At 52.6% G+C, this 21,089-nt stretch overlaps 1 protein-coding gene across 1 annotated transcript; it reads right to left on the reverse strand.

Moving 5' to 3' along the window:
• Positions 1–4,545: 4,545 nt before the first annotated feature.
• On the reverse strand, positions 4,546–20,412 carry LOC142014965 (uncharacterized). The gene is made up of 5 exons (XM_074998296.1): positions 20,389–20,412; positions 18,442–18,568; positions 17,731–17,847; positions 15,671–16,920; positions 4,546–6,467 (listed from the first exon to the last, which is right to left on the reverse strand). The coding sequence occupies exons 1-5, from the start codon at positions 20,410–20,412 to the stop codon at positions 5,310–5,312; spliced, it is 2,676 nt and encodes an 891-aa protein (XP_074854397.1). The 3' UTR covers positions 4,546–5,309.
• Between the last annotated feature and the right edge of the window lie 677 nt (positions 20,413–21,089).

Below are 21,089 nucleotides of genomic sequence, written 5' to 3' on the forward strand. Positions count from 1 at the left end.
TTTTCCCAGGTTTGCACTCTGTGAAAAACCCTTGCTGCAATCAGCACAACAGTACGACCAACAAACTGACAGGGTAATTAAGCACTGCAATAAATTACCTGAGCAAGTTGTGGAATCTCCACCATGGGTGGATTTTAAGAACTATTTAGATGAATACCTGCCAGGGATGGCTTGAATAATATATAGTCCTGCCCCTGTGTGGGGGAAGAACTAGATGACTTACTAAGGTTCCTTCTAGTCCTACATGATGATGCTTTCTGTGATTCAGAGATATCAAGGCCAGACAGCCTCATTTAACCCATCCATCATGGCTTCCTGCCTATCCCAGCCAGGGAAGCTCCCCAAGCCACTTCTGTCTCTGGCCCAGTAACTCCTGCCTAAAACAGAGAGTGGTTTTCAAAGCCCTGCTCTATCTCCACTGACAGACGCACAGTGATCAAGAATATAAATTGTCCTCGGGGAGCTCTCCCAATAGTTCCTTCCCTTCCCATCTCAACACTGCCGCTTAATTCCCAACCTAAATTTGTTTTCCTTCAGCTCACAGGAGTGGATCTTGCTCTGCCTTTGCCTTCTACACTAAGAAGCCCTGTCCTAGCAGCTGTGTAAGGCAAAAGCGACTGAAGGGAGGGTCATAGAGCATCCACGGGGACACACATCTCGAAGCACGGTCATTACTTCATGAAGTAAGTAACTCCCTTTTCTCCTGGGAGTGCTGTCGCTGTGGGTGCGCCACTGTTGGTGACTATAAAGTAGCATTCGAATTGGATGGAGGGATTCAGAGTCATTAATTAGCAGTGGTGGATAAAATGGTAGTAGCCACCACTGAATCTGTTGCCAATTGTGGTATGATTGCATAGTGTTCAGCAAAGGTGTGGACAGAAGATCACATCGCAGCCTGACAGATGTCCTTCACAGGGACATTGTTAAGAAAGGCTGCAGAGGCAGAGGTCGCTAGGGTAAAGTGTGCCCGAGGTGGGTGTTGCAGTGGTCTATTGGCCATATTATGACATCTGAGTATGCACATAGATATCCATTTAGAAACATGTTGAGACGAAATAGGTGTACCTCTGGAGCACTCAGCAATGGAAATAAAGTCTTTGGCTACGTCTACACTAGCCAAAAACTTCAAAATGGCCATGCAAATGGCCATTTCAAAGTTTACTAATGAAGCGCTGAAATACATATTCAGCACCTCATTAGCATGCGGGCGGTCGCAGCACTTCGAAATTGACGCGGCTCGCTGCCGTGCAGCTCGTCCAGGCAGGGCTCCTTTTCAAAAGGACCCCGCCTACTTCGAAGTCCCCTTATTCCCATCAGCTCATAGGAATAGGTAAGGTAAGACAATGGGCTCATTAATGTGGAAAGCTGTACACACGTTTGGGACAAATGTTGGGAGAGGCCTCAGCGTGACCTTGTCCTTTGCAGAGATAGTGTAAGAAGGTTCTGCCATCAGGGCTGCAAGCTCCCCAACTCTCCTCACTGAAGTGATGGCCAGTAGGAAGCAGACCCTCATATAGAGGAAGGGGAGTGCAACTGTAGCCAAAGGTTCAAACAGAGGCCCAGTGAGTCAGTCCAAAAGCAAACTGAAGTCCCTTGGTGGTGGTGGAGGTCGGTGGGGAGGGTATATGTTCTGGAGGCCCCTAAGAAACCTTTTTGTGATCAGATTAGCAAAAACTGATAAGCCATCCACAGGCACATGGAAGACTTATCACTGAGAGATGGACTCTCAGCAAAGAAATTGAGACCTGACGTTTTGAGGCACAGCATGTAATCAAGAATAGCAGTAAGTGGGAGGTGCAAGGATTTATACTCTTTCCATGGCACCAGCATGAGAAACGGCTCCATTTCTGCAGTTAAGTTTTTCAGGTAGAGGCTCTCCTGCTATGGAGGAGAATGTCCTTCACCTGTTGGGAGCATTGTGCTTCCATTTTTCCAAACCAGAGAGAAGCCACACATGAAGGTGAAGAGCATGTGGCTGGGGATGTAGCATCCTCCCACACTTCTGAGAGAGGAGACCATGTCTGTATGGCAGTAGATACGGGGGTCGGGTCAAGAGCCTGTGCAGGAATGGGAACCATGCTTGGAGTGACCATGATGGTGCTATGAGAATGACACAAGCCCTCTCTGCATGGATCTTGTGGAATACTTTGGGGATGAGAGGTATTCGGGGAAGGCATAGCATAGAGGAGCCCAGGAACGCCGAGCCCCGCTCTGGAACCAAACTGGGGGCATTAGATGTTCTCAGAAGTGACAAAGAGGTCTCTCATAGGCCAACTCCAGTGGAGAAAAAACCCAGTTTGCAACCTCAGGGTGGAGTTCCCACTTGTGGTCTGTAGAAAAAACATGACTGAGGATGTTGGCAATGGTGTTGGAGACCCCTGGTAGGTAGGATGCTGTGAGTGTGACCTGGTTGCGGATACACCAGTTCCGTAAGCATACAGCCTACACACATAGGGAATGAGAACAGGCAGGTCTTTCTTCTCTTGCCTGGGGACATTCACGCTCATCCCTGTGCTTGGCGTGTGACATTGTATGTACACATTGTTAATGCAAAATTGAAAAATCTCCTGTAACTTCCTGAACTGTTCAGTTTATGCCATCTTGTTGGTTGTTGCACCAGGGCAACCTCCATTTTGAGAGGGTTTTCCTCTTCCTGGTTCAGGAGAAAAGATGGGAAAAACAAAGAAAGCAGGAACCAGACTCTCCTAAACACAGCATGCTCACAGAGCTTGGAGCTCTGTCTCTCACCTAGTTATGGGGAGGGTGCAGTGAAAGCTGCTCAAAGAGTGACAGGTTCTCCCAAAAGCCAGGTCGCTAGCTTGAAGTGACAGTTCATGGGTTTGATTAAGTCAGTGTTTCTCAACCTTTTTCTTATAAAGTAGTAAAACACAAAATTTATAAATACCCCATACTTCTCTTGCAATACCAAGGTCTTCCAAGGCGGGTGGGGGGTGTACATCAACTCTTCCAGGTATTTGCCTAGTTTTACAAATTATTTGTTTCTGATTCCTGAAAACGGTACAGTAATCTGGAAAGGCTGAATGACACTTATTTCAAAATTTCAGATTACTTTAGGACTATGTTTCTAAACCAGTGGTACACGTACCTTTAGTGGGTATGGAACAGTAGCCTGGCCGTACTTTTTTATTTTGAAAAAGGGGTACTTTAAAAACACAAGGGTTGAGAAACACTGGAGTAGTTCATGGGTGAACAAACTTTTTAGGTCTGGCCTCAATATTCATCCCTGCAATTAGCAGCTCCCCTCTCCCCACCCATTTCTAATGTAATTCAAACTGATAAAAATTTCAGTTAACAGGAAAAAGACAACCTTTCAGAATGTGTACGAAAACAAGTCTGTGGAATGTAAAAAAATTATTACTCAGTATATAAAAGTGAATACAGACATAAAAACAGTAACACAGTTCAACATGACTAAGTAAAATCATGCTGGATTATGGATGTTGCTGGACAACAGTGTTCCAGATTAGAGCGGTTGAGCCTGGACTAGATTAAGAGCCTGGGGAGGCATTTGGATACTGATTTCAGAACAGAGACTCCAGGTTCCTTGTGAGAATCGTTTGGTAACTGGAGATGTTTTCTCAAGCTCTACTACTAACCCTATATCAGAAGGGAAGTCACACAGAGGCACTGATGAAGCTCCAACTCAGACCAAGGGGGGCGGAGAAGACACTAAGGGGGGGTTGGTCACACAGTACTATTTAATTGCTCCTGCCAATGTCAGATGTGTAGAGTGCAAACCCCCAGCCCCCATCAGGCATGGGCGGCATTGATGAAACTCCAAATCACGGCAGAGGGGCGCACAATCACCTGAAGGGGAGCCCCCAAGGGGCCATCGCTGAAAGAACCACCGTTCCGTTTTAGATATCGAAAGACTGGCCACCAGCTCAATTCTGAGGAACCTGAGTTACACACTGACCTGGGTAAGTGGCTGGTCCCTTGTGACCTGAAGGACTTGCTGTGTGAAGAACTACCAAATTCATACCCATAAAATGAGGTCTCCCCTGTGAAATCCTGCTACCGTAGCAGGGTTATGGTATTTCCGCACTAACCTCTGCACTGCCTTCAGAGCTGGGTGTCTTGAGAGCAGCAGTTGCTGGCTGGAAATCCCAGGATGTTTTCCACCTGACCCCATCCTCCCCTGTGATCTGGCCCCCAACCTCCTCCTGCAGATTCCACGCCCTGGTTTGCTACCTATGGATGTCATACCCCTATTTCCAGGCTTCAGATCTGGGCCATCCCACCTCTGGCTTGATGTTGCTCTATTTAATCTATACCCTTGGGTGGCATCTTCAGACTGACACCCAAAGGGGTTTCACCTGGGGGTGACGGGGGCAGAGGATGGCCCCAGGTAACGAATTCTAGGACACGCTACTCGTGGGGACATATCCCCACTGCAGGGCTGGGCAGGGTTACTGGCTCCTCTGGGTAGGGAGCACAGTGGATCCGAACCAGGAAAAAGACACACACCCTGGGGACTCAGGGCTTAATCTTCGGCAGGTTTACCGTGTCTTACCAGTGAAAGAGCCTTACAGATTATCATGCCACATAACTGCTCACCAGAACAGAAGGCATGCGCTGAACACGCCGTGCTCACTGCTGCCAATAAAATGAATTTCTCTTGATGGCCAATCAGGATCAGTTCCATTTAGGGACTCCAGTTTCTGCAGTGTCATTGGCACAGGGTTATGGTCAGGCAGCTCTGATCTGGGGGCTGTTTCCTAGAGCTGGTCCCCAGAGAGCTTCCTTTTGGACCCCAGTTTATAGCATGAAACTCGAGTCCTACTGGGCTGCACCTTAACCAATTATTTTATTAAAATTTTACTAACCAATCGTATGCTTATGATAACATAATTCTTTCACTGATTCTATCCCACCACATCCATTGATTTACAGCTAGCAAAATTCCTTTTACAGGGGACAGAAACAAGCAGAGAACCAGACATCTGACAGGAACAAGAGGGAAGTGGGGACTATAACAACAGGACAAAAAATAAAAAGAGAGGATTTCACAACTCCAGCATTTCATAAGTAGTCTTGTCAGACTGGTATCACACTAAGTTTTCTTTAACCATCTCCAAGAGATCTTTCTTTCCCTGTGATAGTGAGTGCCACTAGGACAGGGTCTCTGCCCTAACAGCCTGACCTGACACTTCTAATGTCATTTAGATGGAATGGGAAGGCGTGGCTTCCTGCTTTACAGTTAATGGCTGCTGCTCTTTTAAACTGGCTGCAGATGAAGGCCTTAGACTTCAACCCTTACAATATGGGATCAGAAAAAAGCCTGATCTTTATACCTGGGCTGCATCTGCTGGTGCTGTGTCTGGCCCTGGCAGCGGCAGAGTGCCATTAGCATGTGTGACCTGGTGCCGGGTGAGGCCGGCCAATCGAGAAAAGCGCTTGTCACAGTCAGCACAGCCATACGGCCCATTCCCCCTGTGAACAGGCTGGTGCATTTTCAGGTGTGAGCGCTGGGGAAAGTTCTTACAGGGAAGTTTCAATGCCCCGTGTGTAGTGTGCGTGCGCTGGTGGCTGCTCAGTGTACTGGGGCTACTGAAGCTCCGGCCACAATCATGACAGTGGTACAGACGCTCCCCAGTGTGAGAGCGCTGGTGTGCTCGCAGGTGAGAGCTGCGTGTAAAGCCTTCACCACAGTCAGTGCACTGGAAAGGCCACGACCCAGTGTGCGTGTGTTGGTGTATTCTGAGGTGTGAGCTCCGTGTAAAACCTTTGCCACACTCAGTGCACTGGAACGGCCGCCACCCGGTGTGGGTGCGCTGGTGTCTTCGCAGGTGTGCGAGCTGCACAAAGCTCTTGCCGCACTCCGCGCACTCGTGCGGCCGTTCCCCACGATGGGTGTGCTGATGTCTTCTCAAGTGCGATACCCGCGCAAAGCCCTTGCCACAGTCGGCGCAACAGTGCAGCTGCTCCCCACTGTGTACCCGCTGGTGCGTTCTCAGGTTTGAGCTCCTCGTAAAGGCTTTGCCGCAGTCACCACAACGGTACGGCCGCTTCCTGGTGTGCGTGTTCTGGTGTATTCTGAGGTTTGAGATATACGCAAAGCCCTTGCCGCAGTCAGCACAGCGGTACGGCCGCTCCCCATTGTGCGTGCGCTGGTGTGTTCTTAGGGTTGAGCTTTGCGTAAAGCCCTTGCCACAGTCGGCACAGCGGTACGGCCGCTCCCCAGTGTGCAAACGCTCATGTATTCTCAGCTTTGAGCTCTGTGCAAAGCCCTTGCCGCAGTCAGCACAGCGGTACGGCCGCTCCCCTGTGTGCAGGCGCTGGTGTGTTCTCAGGGTCGACCTGTCTGCAAAGCCCTTGCCACACTCAGCACAGCAGTATGGCTGCTCACCAGTGTGTGTGCGCTCGTGTATTCTCAGGGTTGACCTGTCCATAAAGCTCTTGTCACACTCGGCACAGCGGTACGGCCGCTCCCCGGTGTGCGTGCGCTGGTGTCGGTTCAGGGCAAAGGTGTCTCTGAACCTCTTACCACAGTCAAGGCAATGGTGGGGATGCTGCTCCATGCACAGCCTCTTCCGTGCAGCCAGATCCATTCTCTGGCTGAGTTTACCCAAGGCACGGACTGTACCCTGTGCACGGCTCCCCTCGTAAGACCCAGCATCCTGCTGCCCCATCACGTTCTCTCCAAATTCGCATGGCGACCTTGTTCTTCCAGTGATCCCGCGCCCTGCTGGAGAGAGCAGAGGCAATCCCCCTTTTAGTTCATTGTTAGGGCTGCAGGTGCATCAAGAAAGGAAAATGTCACAGATGCAGCAATTTCCCCATTTCTCTGGGTCTTTAAGAACCAAATCCAGGATAGAGCCCCAAGATCACAGCTGCCAGACCACAGCATTCTGCCAACTGCACTGTGCAGAAGTCTGTGTAAGAGAATTTGTGCAGGTCCTCTGCGTGGCATGATCTCACCCACATCATACGTGACTGATCCCTCCCTGCCCTGACTCATTCCCGGCTTTCCCCTCGCTCCTGAGGAAAACACAACACATAGGGACAAAATCAGAAAGCCAAGGCTAAATAAATAAATATAAGCCAAATTAAGCCAGCTAGGGATGTAAAGGGTAATAAACGAGTACTTTACAAATACTCTTCCTCTAACTTCCAGTGTGAGGACAGGCTAAGCCCATTGCAAAATGATGAGGGGAAAAACAATTAGAGAAAACAAAACAATGGCCAAACTGTTGAATGTCTCTTTTCTGTCGGTTTTCACCAAAAAAGTTGGCAGTGATTGGTCCACTAACACAGTGAATATCGCTATCAATGGGGTGGGAGTGGAGGCTAAAATGGGAAAAGAAATAGCAATGAATTAACTTATACGCACAGTGCCAATGGCTACGTCTACACGTGAAGCCTACATCGAAGTAGCCTATTTCGATGAATAACGTCTACACGTCCTTCAGGGCTGGCAACGTCGATGTTCAACATCGACGTTGCACAGCACCACATCGAAATAGGCGCCGCGAGGGAACGTCTACACGCCAAAGTAGCACACATCGAAATAAGGGTGCCAGGCACAGCTGCAGACAGGGCCACAGGGCGGACTCAACAGCAAGCCGCTCCCTTAAAGGGCCCCTCCCAGACACAGTTGCACTAAACAGCACAAGATACACAGAGCCGACAACTGGTTGCAGACCCTGTGCATGCAGCATGGATCCCCAGCTGCAGCAGCAGCAGCCAGAAGCCCTGGGCTAAGGGCTGCTGTACACGGTGACCATAGAGCCCCGCAGGGGCTGGAGAGAGAGCGTCTCTCAACCCCTCAGCTGACGGCTGCCATGGCGGACCCCGCAATTTCGATGTTGCGGGACACGCAACGACTACACGGTCCCTACTATGAACGTCGAAGTAGGGTGCTATTCCCATCCCCTCATGGGGTTAGCGGCTTCGACGTCTTGCCGCCTAACGTCGATGTTAACATCGAAATAGCGCCCAACACGTGTAGCTGTGACGGGCGCTATTTCGAAGTTAGTGCCGCTACTTCGAAGTAGCGTGCACGTGTAGACACAGCTAATAAGTTCAGTACATGTGACAAATAAGACTGTGTTGTGGCGAATATGGGGGGTGGCCAAACCACGGCTCTCATATCCTTTAAACGTGGCTCCTCCTCAGAGCTGCACACGATGTAAACAGTTTGCTCACCCCCTGCATCACGCCACTGAAGATGCCCGTGTTTGGGTAGAAGACTATGCACAAGCTGAAGAAACACTGAGACCAGGAGAAGTGGTAAAGGGCTTAAATTCCAGCCAGGGAGATGTAGATTAGAAAAGCGGAAAATCTTCCAAACTCTCAGGGTAAGTAAGTACTGGAATAAATTATCTGAGCAAGTTATGGAATCTCCACCGTGGGTGGATATTAAGAACAATTTTAGATGAATAAACTGTCAGTGATAATCTAGAGACTACATGGTCCTGCCTCTGTGTGGGGGACAGTCTACACCAGGGATGAGTAAACTTTGTCTGGCCTCACTTTTAGTCCCTACAAGTAGCTGCCCTTCCCCACTAAAATCAGTCTACCGTAAACAGAAATTTTTGTTATCATTATATAAAAATAACCCTTCCGACACGTGTAAGAAAATAAGTCTGTAGAATGTAAAAACTTGGTTCGTCAGTATATAAATGTGAATACACAGACATAAAAAACAATAACATACGTCACAATTTTTAATGAGACAAACGAGCCTGAGGCCCAGCAGCCGATTGTGATGTGCCCCACCTTGAGAAATTTCATGTCCCCCCCTCAAAGGGGCCTGCCCACCACTTTGTGCACCCCTGGATTGATGACCTACTGAGGTCCCTTTCAGTCCTGCATATTGATGCTTTCGGTGATTCAGAGGCATCGAAGCCGGATAGGCTCGTTTGACCCATCCTACCTGGCTTCCTGCCTATCCCAGCCAGAGACTCTCCCCCAGCCACTCCTGTCTCCAGCACAATAACTCCTGCCAAAGCTAGAAGAGGACTTTGAGAACAACACTCCATCTCCACTGACAGAGGCACAGTGATTAAGTATCTATCTTGTCCTGAAGCACCGAATTCTATATGTCTCCCTTCAGCTCCCAGCGAGTGGCTCAAGCTCTGCCTTTGTCTTCTACGCTAAGGAGCCCTGTCCTAGCAGGTGTGTAAAGCAGAAGGGACTGAATTATCACCACTCACCTGAGGAAGGGGTCACAGGTCCAAAATATTTCTTAACATTCTGGGCATCCTCGACCCAGAGCTCTGCTTCCCCCAGCTCGATCCGGCAGATTAAGTCCGGTGTGGAACCCGAATAGCCTGTTTGAGGGGACAGAACAAGTTTTATCACTAAGGTTTTGGGAGGAGCGATGCATATTGATGCATTTGGGCCGCCTTGCACAACAGGGCCTTGGTCATGGTGCAGCTGCGCAGCACCTGGCACAACAAAGACACGATCCCAGGTGCTGCTTCAGAGACAAGTGCAGAGATCCCAAGCAGAAGAATAATGAAATAAAACAAAATAAAATAAACCTTCCTTGGGAAAAAACCTCCTCTATCTCCCATCAGGCAAGGTCACATCTGCCCTGAAGCAGCAATGTCTATGGCCCTTCTCAGTTTGCAATGGGAACTGAACCATGGCAGGTGTCACTATTACACAAATCTCTCTGGTCTTTTGCTAAGGGTGCGAGCATTGTTCAACTCTATGTTGTTATACAGATGATCTTCACTCTTTCTTGGGATGTGGGGAGCTGTGACAGGAAAGTTTTTCCTCTTTGTTTTATTTGCTCATGAGCTGTTTGCAACCACATCTGTGCCAGGACTGAAGTTCATAACACAAGTAAATAAGTGAGATAAACTTTATCTCCAGACTCTGCAACCCTGATTTCTCCTTTAAGACAAAGCTGACCTGAAAATGACTGATGATGGTCCGTTTGTCATAACTGGGGTGCTGGGGGGCAGGGAGGGAACCCAGAGATTTCACAGCTTTTACAAAAGATAAACACCTCCTTACCCAGGGACAGGAGGGCCCGGTAATTGCTCAGCATCTGGTCCCGGTACAGCCGCTGCTCCGGCGGGGACAGGAGCTCCCACTCCTCCCGGCTGAAATACAGAGCCACGGCCCCGAACGCCGCCTCCAGCTGCGGGCACACGTCACACACTCACATTCCAGGGACCCTCCGCCAGCCTCTGCCCCGCCCCTCCGAACCCCACAAGGGCCGCACGGCCAGCGCGCCCCAGCCGGCGACGCGGCGCGGCGCGGCACTGCAGAGCGCCCCCTGGCGGCAGCGCGGCCTTCGCTGGGGCTGCCCGTCCGCACGTGCCCAGAACAAAGGGGACAGAACAGAGCGAACCCCGCTCCGCCCCGGGCTCCCCGCGGGGCTGTGGGGCGGGGACCCGCCTCCTGTTACCCCTCCCGGCCGGAGTCCCCCCACCCCGCAGCCCCGGGACTGGGGTCCCCCCGCTCCGCCTCCGTCTCGCAGCCTCCGGGCTCCTCCGCCCGGCCAGGACTATGCCCCACGCCGCACAGCCGAGCCCCACGCTCCCAGCCCCTGCGACGCACCCGGCTGTGGGGCAGCTCCCGGGGTCCCAGCGCCGCTGCCCAGCCGGCCAGCCCCGCAGCCCCTACCTGCACCAGCCCCACTGCAGCCATCCCCGAGCAGCGTCTCCCACCTCGCGCCTGCGCCGCCGGTTTCAGTCCTCCAGCCCCGCCCCGCCCGGACGCCTGGGTCCCGCTGCCCGCCCCGGCTGCTCGCTGGGTATCTCTGGCGAAGGGGCGGGGACTAGAGACAAGCCGCTGCCCTTGTCCTTGGCTGGGTCCGCCCCAGCCACCCCCGTCCTTGGCCGCCAGCAGGGCCTGGCCCGGGCCCGGCTCTGTGCCTTGTGGGGGAGGTGTCGGTCAGAGACGCCTGTCCCGGGAGAATGGAGGGGTCCCCAAGTGGGGGGATGGAAAATAAGTTCAGGAACGAAAGTCTGGGACCCAGGGACTGAGCATGGGAGCTAAACGTGGCTGCAGCCATGGGCGGACATGACCCTTCCACTTGTCATCTGGTGTAAATGGCTTAAAGAGAAGAGCCCCCTTCTGAAGGGGACACCCCCTGCAGCCAGGGGAGACCCGGGCAGCTCCTTGCCCTACCCAGCATAGATGCTCTTGTGGGATGACAGCACCACAGAGAGCACCATGCTCCCCTATGACAGGCTTCCCTGTGAGGATGCTTCTGGTCCTCTCACCCGGGGAACCAATAGCCCTGCACTGGTGACCTGCCTGGGACACTATCTGCCCCTCCTCCTATCCTGAGTGAATCCCTCTGGGGGTCAGTCTGAAGAGGCCACCTTAGGGTGCTGATGAAACTGCATTAACCCAGAGAGGGGAGGCCCAAGGCATGTATCTGGGGAAACATGGGGCGTGAAATCCATGGGTGGCACAAGGGGGCTGGAACCTGGGCAAAGGGTGCAGATGGGGGAGAGGCAGGATACAGAGGCCTGGGTGTTTTGGGTACAGGACTTAAGAGAGAGACTAATGGGATGGTGGGAATAGAACAAGGTGGGTGGATGGGAACAGGACATAGGGTCAGAGGGGACAGGATGCCAGAGAAGGGAGCCCATGGGATGGGGGTCAGGCTAGGGGCAAATGGATGGGGCAGGAGAGAGGGGGGCAGATGAAACAGGACAGGGGAGATAGTTGCAGAGGAAGACTGGGGCAGTGGGGTTAAGATGTGAGGGGGGGAGGTAGTACACAGAGGCAGGAAGATTAGAGAAGGTTGCAGGCGCGAGGTGGAAGGGGAAGGAGCACTTACAGTCACACTGGTCCTGGGAGTTCCCTGTCCTTGGCCTCCCCCAGGGAGAGGCTGACAGGGTCTAGGCTGGGCTGTGGGTGTCAAGTCAGAGTAACTGCCCCATATTTACCCTCAGTGGCCAAACCATGGCCCATGCTCCCAGCTCTTCCCTCTCACCCTCACCCCTCTCCTGCCTGGGGTGGGAGGCTGTATGGAACACACCCTTAATGCAAATTTGTCAAACCGTCTCATAGCTGGATGAACTGTTTGGTTACACCATCTTGTTTGGTGCCACATCAGGGCAGTGTCTATTTTGAGAGGGGTGTCCTCCTCCTAGTTCAGGAGAAAAGATGGGAAAAACAGAGAAAGAACAGGAAACTGTCACTAGGCAACAAGAATCCCCTAAAGAGACAGTGCTGGTAGAACCTGGGGCTCTTTCCTCTTGTCATGGGGAGGATGAAGTGAGGGCTGCTCCTGAGAGACAGGTTCTCCCAGAAGGCGGGTCCCTCGCTTGAAGTGGAAGTTTAGAGATTTGATTATAAAGGTTGAGAAACACTAACTTAAAAATATCCCTTTTTCAAGACAAAATACGTAAGTACCCCAGACTGCTCTTGTGACAGACAGGTTTTCCAGGGGGAGGAGGTACATGAACTCACTGAGACATTTGCCCGGTTTTACAAATGACTTATTTCTGACTCCTGGAAAGCGGATAGTAATCTGGAAAGGTTGAATGTGACTTGTTTCAAGACCTCAGATTACTTTAGGACCATCTTATTCACCGGTGGTATGTGTACCCACAGAGATATGCCAGAGAAGTCTGGGGGTACTTTATTAAAAAAAATGTTGACGAACACTGGACTAGATCATGGGTCAGGCCGTATGTTTCATCCCTGCAATCAGAAGCCCCAGCTCTCCCCAGACCTATCTAATTCAAACTGATAGAAATGTCACTTATGTTCATATGAAAACTGAACACTGCTGTCAGCACATGTAAGAAAAGAAGTCTGTAAAATGTAGAAACTTTATTAATAGGTATGTGAAGGTGAATACACAGACATAAAAACAGTAACAGTTCAACACGAATCTAAGCAAAATAATGCCGGATTACAGATGCTGCTGGACAAAAACGTTCCAGATTAGAAACGTTCAACCGGGACTAGGTTAAGAGCCTGGGGCGGCATTTGCACACTGATTTCAGGACAGAGATTCCGTATACGTTGTAAGAACTGTTTGGGTAACTGGAAAACAACAAGAAGTCCTGACACAGCGGGTTTTTGCCCACGAAAGCCGATGCTCCAAAATATGTTAGTCTATAAGGTGCCACAGGACAACTTCTTGTTTTTGAATACAGACTAACTCAGCTACCTCTCTGCCACTTGGTAACTGGAGATATTTTCTTATCTAATGTATTACCCAAGCTTTACTGCTGACCCTGTATTCGAAAGGAAGACATGCAGAGGCAGTGCTGGTGCTCCAGCGAAGGGCGGTTGGTCACATAGCACTCGTTAACCGCCCCTGCCAGTGTCAGATGGAGAGAGCACACGCCCCCAATCCCACTAGGCAGTGCTGACGAAACTCTGAATTGAGGCAAAGAGGAGCACAATCACCTGAAGTGGAGACCTCACAGGAAGAACCAGCTCTCGTTTTTAGATACCAAAAGACTGGCTACCAGTATGATACTAATGGTAGGGCTGAGTTAGTTATACACTGACCTGGGTAAGTGGTGGGTCCCACAGGACCAGAAGGACTTGGTGGGTGAGGAGTTACCCAATACACAGACATAAAATGAGGTCTCCCCTATGAAATCCTTCTATTGCAGGGGGGTTATGGTATTTCCACGTTAACCTCTGCACTACCAACAGAGCTGGGTGCCCTGAAAGCAGCGGTTGCTGGCTGGGAATCCCAGTATATTCTGCACCTGACCCCATTCTCCCCGTGCTCTGGCCCCCAACCTCCTGTCTCAGATTCCAACCCCTTGTTATGCCACCCATGGAATTCATACTCCTACTTCCCCAGCCTCATGTCTGGGACCTCCCCTCTCTGGCTCGATGCAGCTAGAGCTGCACGCTCACGTGACCTCTTCAGCCTGATACCCAGAGAGGTCTCACTGTGAGCGAGGAGGGGGGCAGATAGTGTCCCCAGGCACTGAGTTCCAGCACATACTGCTCATGGGGACAGAACCCCACAGCAGGGCTGGGCATGGTTACAGCCTCCTCTGGGTGGGGGGCACAGTGGGTCAGAGCCAGGCAAAGACCCATTTCCTGGAGACTCAGGGCTTCATCTTTTGCAGGTTTACAGTGTCTTTTAGCAGCAAAAGAGCCGTATGCAGTAACATCCTACTTAATCACCATGTATTTACACTCACCAGAACAGAGGTACACATTGAACATGCCAGTGCTCACCACTGCCAATAAGATGAACATTTCTTGATGGCCATTCAGATTTGAGTCCACCTGGGGAACTCCAGTTTCTGAACGGTGTCATTGGCACAGGGTTATGGTCAGGCAGCTCTGATCTTGGGGCTATTTCTTAGAGCTGGTTACCAGAGAGCTTCCTTTTGGACCCCAGTTTACAGCATGAAACTTGAGTCCTGCTGGGCTGTATCTTAATCAATTATTTTATTAAAACTTTACTAACCAATCCAATGCATACAATAAAGTAATTCTTTAACCAATGCTATCCCACCACCTCCATTGATTTACACTTAGCAAAATTCATTTACAGGGGAGAGAAAAAATTAAAGACCCAGAAATCAGACAGGAATAAATGGGGAGTGTGGACCATAATGACAGGACAATAAAGAAATGAGGATTTCACAACCCCAGCAATTCATAAGTTGTCTTGTCAGACTGGTATCATACTACGTCTTCTTGAACCATCTGGGCCGCGTCTACACATGCACGCTACTTCGAAGTGGCGCCGCCAACTTCGAAATAGCGCCCGTCACGGCTACACGTGTCGGGTGCTATTTCGAAGGTGAAATCGACGTTAGGCGGCGAGAAGTCGAAGTTGCTAACCCCATGCGGGGATGGGAATAGCGCCCTACTTCGAAGTTGAACGTCGAAGTAGGGCATGTGTAGACGATCTGCATCCCACAACATCGAAATAGTGGGGTCCGCCATGGCAGCCATCAGCTGAGGGGTTGAGAGACGCTCTCTCCAGCCCCTGCGGGGCTCTATGGTCATCCTGTGCAGCAGCCCTTAGCCCAGGGCTTCTGGCTGCTGCTGCTGCAGCTGGGGATCCATGCTGCATGCACAGGGTCTGCAACCAGTTGTCGGCTCTGTGGATCTTGTGTTGTGTAGTGCAACTGCGTCTGGGAGGGGCCCTTTAAGGGAGCGGCTTGCTGTTGAGTCCGCCCTGTGACCCTGTCTGCAGCTGTTCCTGGCACCCTTATTTCGATGTGTGCTACTTTGGCGTGTAGACGTTCCCTCGCAGCGCCTGTTTCGATGTGGTGCTGCCCAACGTCGAAGTTGAACATCGACGTTGCCAGCCCTGGAGGACGTGTAGACGTTATTCATCGAAACAGACTATTTTGATGTCGCTACATCGAAATAAGCTACTTCGATGTAGCGTGCACGTGTAGACGTAGCCCTGGAGAGCTTTTTCACAGCCCCAACTCTTTAACCATCTGGAGAGCTGATTCTTTCCCTGGTGATAGTGAGCGCCACTAAGACAGGGTCTGCTCCTTAGCAGTCTGGTCTGACACTATTTTAATGTCATTTAGATGGAATGGGAAGGTGTGACTTCCCACTTCACAGCTGATGGCTGCTGCTCTTTTAAGCTGGCTGCAGACGAAGGCCTCAGGCTTCAAGCCTTACAATACGGGATCAGGAAAAAGCCTGATCCTTATACCTGGCCTGCATCTGCCAGTGCTGCGTCAGGCCCTGGCGGCAGTGGAGGGCCATTAGCGTGTGTGACCTGGTGCCGGGTGAGATTTGCCAATCGAGAAAAGCGCTTGCCACAGTCAGCACAGCCGTACGGCCGCTCCCCGCTGTGAACGCGCTGGTGCGTTTTCAGATGTGAGCTCCGTGCAAAGCTCTTACCACAGACGGTGCACTGGAACGGCCGCTCCCCGGTGTGCGTGCGCTGGTGGCTGGTCAGTGCACTGCGGACGCTGAAGCGCCTGCTGCAATCATGACAGCAGTACGGCCGCTCCCCAGTGTGTGAGCGCTGGTGTGTTCGCAGGTGTGAGCTCCGTGCGAAGCCCTTGCCACAGTCGGCGCACTGGAAAGGCCGCGCCCCGGTGTGCGTGTGCTGGTGTCTTCGCAGGTGTGCGATCTGTGCAAAGCCCTTGCCACACTCAGCACACTGGTGCGGCCGTTCCCCACGATGGGTGTGCTGATGTATTCTCAAGTGTGACGTCCGCGCGAAGCCCTTGCCGCAGTCGGTGCAGCGGTACGGCTGCTCCCCGGAGTGCGCGCGCTGGTGTGTTCTCAGGTTTGAGCGCTGCGTAAAGCCCTTGCCGCAGTCGGCACAGCGGTATGGCCGCTCCCCGGTGTGCCTGCGCCGATGTGTTCTCAGGTTTGAGACATATGCAAAGCCCTTGCCGCAGTCAGCACAGTGGTACGGCTGTTCCCCAGCATGTGCGCGCTGGTGTGTTCTCAGGCTTGAGCTCCGTGCAAAGCCCTTGCCACAGTCGGCGCAGCGGTACGGCCGCTCCCCGGTGTGCGCGCGCTGGTGTCTTGTCAGCTTTGAACTCTGCATAAAGCCCTTCCCACACTCGGCACAGCGGTACGGCCGCTCCCCGGTGTGTGTGCGCTGGTGTGTTCTCAGAGTTGAACTGTCTGTAAAGCCCTTGCCACAGTCGGCACAGCGGTACGGCCGCTCCCCGGTGTGCGTGTGCTGGTGTGTTCTCAGGCGTGACCTGTCAGCAAAGCTCTTGCCGCACTCGGCACAGTGGTACGGTCGCTCCCCAGTGTGCGTGCGCTGGTGCCGGTTCAGGGCGAAGGCATCTCTGAACCTTTTGCCGCAGTCAAGGCAGTGGTGGGGAAGCTGCCCCATGCAGAGCCTCTGTTGTGCAGCCAGATCCATTCTCTGGCTAAGTTTATCCCAGGGATGGACTGTACCCTGCGCATGGCTCCCCTCGTGAGATCCGGCATCCTGCTGCCCCATTGGGTTCTCCCCAAACGCAGACAGTGTCCTCGTTCCTCCAGGGATCCTGCACCCTGCTGGAGAGAGCAGAGGCAATTCCCATATTAAATCATTGTTAGGGCTGTAGGTGCATCAAGGAAGGAAAATGTCACAGAAATAGCAATTTCCCCATTTCCCTGTTTCTTTAAGAACCAAATCCAGGTTAGAGCCTCAAGATCAGAGCTGCCAGACCACAGCATTCTGCCAACCACACTGTGCACAAGTCCGGGTGTGTAACAGAGAACTTGTGCAGGTCCTCTGCATGACGTGATCTCACCCACATCATACATGACTGATCTCTCCCTGCCCTGACCCATTCCCATCTTTCCCCGGCTCCTAGAGGAAAACACAACACATAGGGACAAAATCAGAAAGCCAAGGTAAAACAAGCCAAAGTAAACCAGCTAGAGATATGAAGAGTACTTTACAAATACACTGCAGGTGAGAGGAAGATAAAGTACAGGCTACGCCCATTGCTAAATGAGGAGGGAAAGACAATAAAAGAAAAGGCAGCAAAGGCCAAACTGCTCCATGCCTCTTTTCTATTGGTTTTCACCAAAAAAAAGTTAGCAGCCATTGGTCGACTAACACAGGGAATACTGGGATCAAGAGATTGGGAGCTGAGACTACAATGAGAAAAAAAACAATGATGAATTGCTTAGGTTATGTCAACGTTGGGCAAACTAAGTCAACGTTGCAGATACACAATTCTGGCTACAGCAACTGAGTCGCTAGAATTGACTTGTCTGTGTTCCGCTTACTTGGCTGTCCTTACTGAACAAAGTTGAAGGGAGAGTTTCTTCTGTCGACCTCCTTTACTCCTTGCATCTTCTGAGGAGTACACTCACCTGAGGAGGGCGTCTGAGGTCCGGAACATTTCTTAAAATTCTGGACATCCTCAACCCACAGCTCTGCCTCTCCCAGCTCGATCCGACAGATTAAGTCCGGTTTGGAACCTGAATAGCCTGTTTGAGGGGACAGAAAAAGTTTTAGCACTAAAGTTTTGGGAGCAGCGACTCATTGGTGCGCTTGGGCCACCCAGCACAACAGGGCCTCATCACTGTGTGTCTGCACAGCAACAAGGCCCCAATCTGGGATGCTGCTTTAGAAAGAGGAGCAAAATCCCAAGTCGGAACATAATGCCCTTGTCAGTTTACAAAGGGGGTTGAGCCACAGCAGATGTCACTGGGCGTCACTATTACACAGACCTCTTAGGTCTTTTTCTACGGGTGCAAACATCGTTCACCTCTGATGTTATGCACACAAAGTTCACGCTTTCCTGGGATGTGGGGAGCTGTTACAGGAGAGTTTCTCTCTTTGCCTTATTGCCCATGTGCTGTTTGCAACCACCTCTGTGCCAAGACTGAAGTACATAATACAGGTAAGTTAGTTTCATTAAGTTTAGCTCCAGGCTCTGCAGACCTGATTTCTTGTTTAGGAGGACGCCAACCTGAAAATGACTGATGTTGGACAGCTTGCCACCACTGGGCTGCAGGGTGGCTTGAGACGTGAAGAGAAGCCAATTTCACAGCTTTTACAAAAGGTAAATACCTCCTTACCCAGGGACAGGAGGGCCCGGTAATTGCTCAGCATCTGGTCCCGGTACAGCTGCTGCTCCAGCAGGGACAGGAGCTCCCACTCCCCCCGGCTGAAATACAGAGCCACGGCCTCGAACACCGCCTCCAGCTGCAGGCACAAGCATCAGACACTCAGCACCGGCCACTCCAGGCCCACCTGGAGTTTCAGCAGCAGACGTGACTCCCGGGGAACCCCCAGATCAGCTGTGAGGCCCAGCGAGCTTCTCAGATACTCCGCACATCTCCCCCAGTGGAATCAGGACCCTGCTTCCCAGAGACACAAGTCGCCCTGGGCTCCCCGTTGGGCTCTGGTGCCGGGTCATGGAAGAGACCAAAGCCCTGGGCAGGGACCAGACTACAGCTCCCCCTCCCTCACTGGCGTCCCTCGCACAGCCCTGGGTGCAGAGCCCAATGGGATGAGATCTGCTCCCTGTAAGAATGGACTATCAGGGTGAAGTCACTGATACATATGATTGTAAGCAACTGCTTCTCTAAGAAATTCCTAATGGGGTGTAGCACAGTCCTACAGGGAGCAGTTCCAGCCATCGTATTGTGCGTGAAATGGCTGGGTGTAGTAATGTTCCATCAGCTGCACTTACTCTTCCCAACAGACGTCCCCGTAGTTGCAATATCCCCCTACCCCCATTACCACAAGCACACAAGATTGTTATTTGCTGGCTTGAACTAACTGGCTATAAACATCTAGCTGCTGCAGCTGATGCCTACAGGGGGCAGTTTATTACACGGCTAGGTGCGTGAGCCGGCTGTCTGCAGGAATCTGCTGTGTGTGAGCGCAAGGAACAGCCACACTGCAGAGTGACCACTGGGGACAGCAGGAAAACAGTGGCTTCAGGGGTCTCCACCCTGCCCGGATAGGTAAGTGCCCCACTCCCCCAATTTTTCCTTCTCTTACTGCTCAACCACAGTGCCATACAGAGAGAGCCCTAATGCCTCCGGGCAACTCTTCCACACAATTAGCACACCCCCCATCACTTGCATACACCATATCCTCCTTCTTTTAATTTCCCAAATAGGGAGAAGGAAAAAAGAAAGTTATTTCACTTAAACACTGAGCAACAGCAGGTCAATGTGCTAGTTACCTGTACCAGAGGGTAGGCCTAGGAAACTACAGGTAACAGACCCCCAAGGTAGCAGTTTCTTACACTAATGGTACAGGTTGAACCTCTCTAATTTGCAACTCTCTCATTCAACAAACTCTGTCATTCAGCATTATTTTAGTTAGCCGGATGACTACTTAGCAAGGTGTGGCCAAGTTTCCCATAGGCCCATCAAGCTTGTTACTGGCCACCAGGCCTGGCTCTCAGCAATCTGGGCTGATATTTACTCTAATTTACCCCAAATGTCTTCTAAGAGCCCAGCAGGAAGTCAACGTGTTGCTAATGTGCTAGACGATACTGACCTCCCGGGGTCTGGGACATTTCTCTCATCTAGCACTGGTCAGGTCCCGGGGGTGCGGAACCAGAGAGGTACAACCTATTGTGTGAAACTGCTACCCGCAGGAATCCGCTACCCGTAGCAAGAAGAGCTCATCGGGGTGACCAGTGCAGTGGTGGGAACATCTGGGGCTGTTCTTTGCAGCTAGAACCCCCCACCCCCGCTTTATGCAAAGACGGGGCCTCGTTCCCACTGGCTAATTGCTGCTCACGCTTCTGCCCAGCCTGTGCAGGGGCTCTGCCCTCGGGGACCCCCAGCAGCGCCCCGACCCAGGCCTGACCCACTGCTCCCCCCCACCGCCCTGATTTTGCCTCCAGCTGCTTCTCCCCCCGCTGCATTTCACGCTTTGTCCTTTCAACCCCCGGACAGCTCAGCAGAAACCAGCCCGCACCGGGGCCTCCCGGGAACCACCGCGGAGCCGGGTCGTCCCTCTCCCCGCGCACCGGGCCCGGGCCCCGGCCCCGCAGCCCCTACCTGCGCCGGCCCCGCTGCAGCCATCGCCGGGCAGCGCCTCCCGCCCCGCGCCTGCGCCGCCAGCTCCAGCCCCGGGGGCGGCCCCAGCGCTGGGACCCTCCAGCCCCGCCCGCGCCCGGACGCCTGGGTCCCGCTGCCCGCCGCGGCTGCTCGCTGGGGGCCGGGACTGGCCGGAGGCTGCTCGAGACAAGCCGCTTCCCTTGTCCATGGCTGGCTCAGCTGTCCCTGGCCGCCCGCAGGGCCTGGCCCGGCCCCGGCTCTGTGCCGCGTGGGGCGGGGGCGGGAACAGCCCCAGCGGGTGTCAGGCAGAGACCCCGGGCCTGGGAGAGCACGCGGGGGAGGGGGGCAGCTGTGGGGGGTGGAAAATAATGTCACGGAGGGCAGCCTGGGGCTCAGGGGCTGAACACTGGGGCTACACGTGGCTGCAGCCATGGGGGGAGGGGAGTTGGGAGGGGGCAGCCGCCCCCCCCCACCTATGATCTGGAGTGAATGACTTAAAGACAAGAGCCCCGTTCCGAAGGGGACACCCCCTGCAGCCAGGGGAGACCCCGGCAGCTTCCTGCTCTGCCCAGGGCAGATCCCCTTGTGGGGTGACAGCAGCACAGAGAGCCACGTGCTCCCCCATAACAGGCTTCCCTGAAAGAACCCACCGGGCCCCTCAACGAAAGGAGCCAGCAGTCCTGCCCAGCCCTGCAGTGGGG

The sequence above is a fragment of the Carettochelys insculpta genome, chromosome 6 (genome assembly GCF_033958435.1).
Source record: "Carettochelys insculpta isolate YL-2023 chromosome 6, ASM3395843v1, whole genome shotgun sequence".
In the NCBI taxonomy this organism is placed as follows: Eukaryota; Metazoa; Chordata; order Testudines; family Carettochelyidae; genus Carettochelys; species Carettochelys insculpta.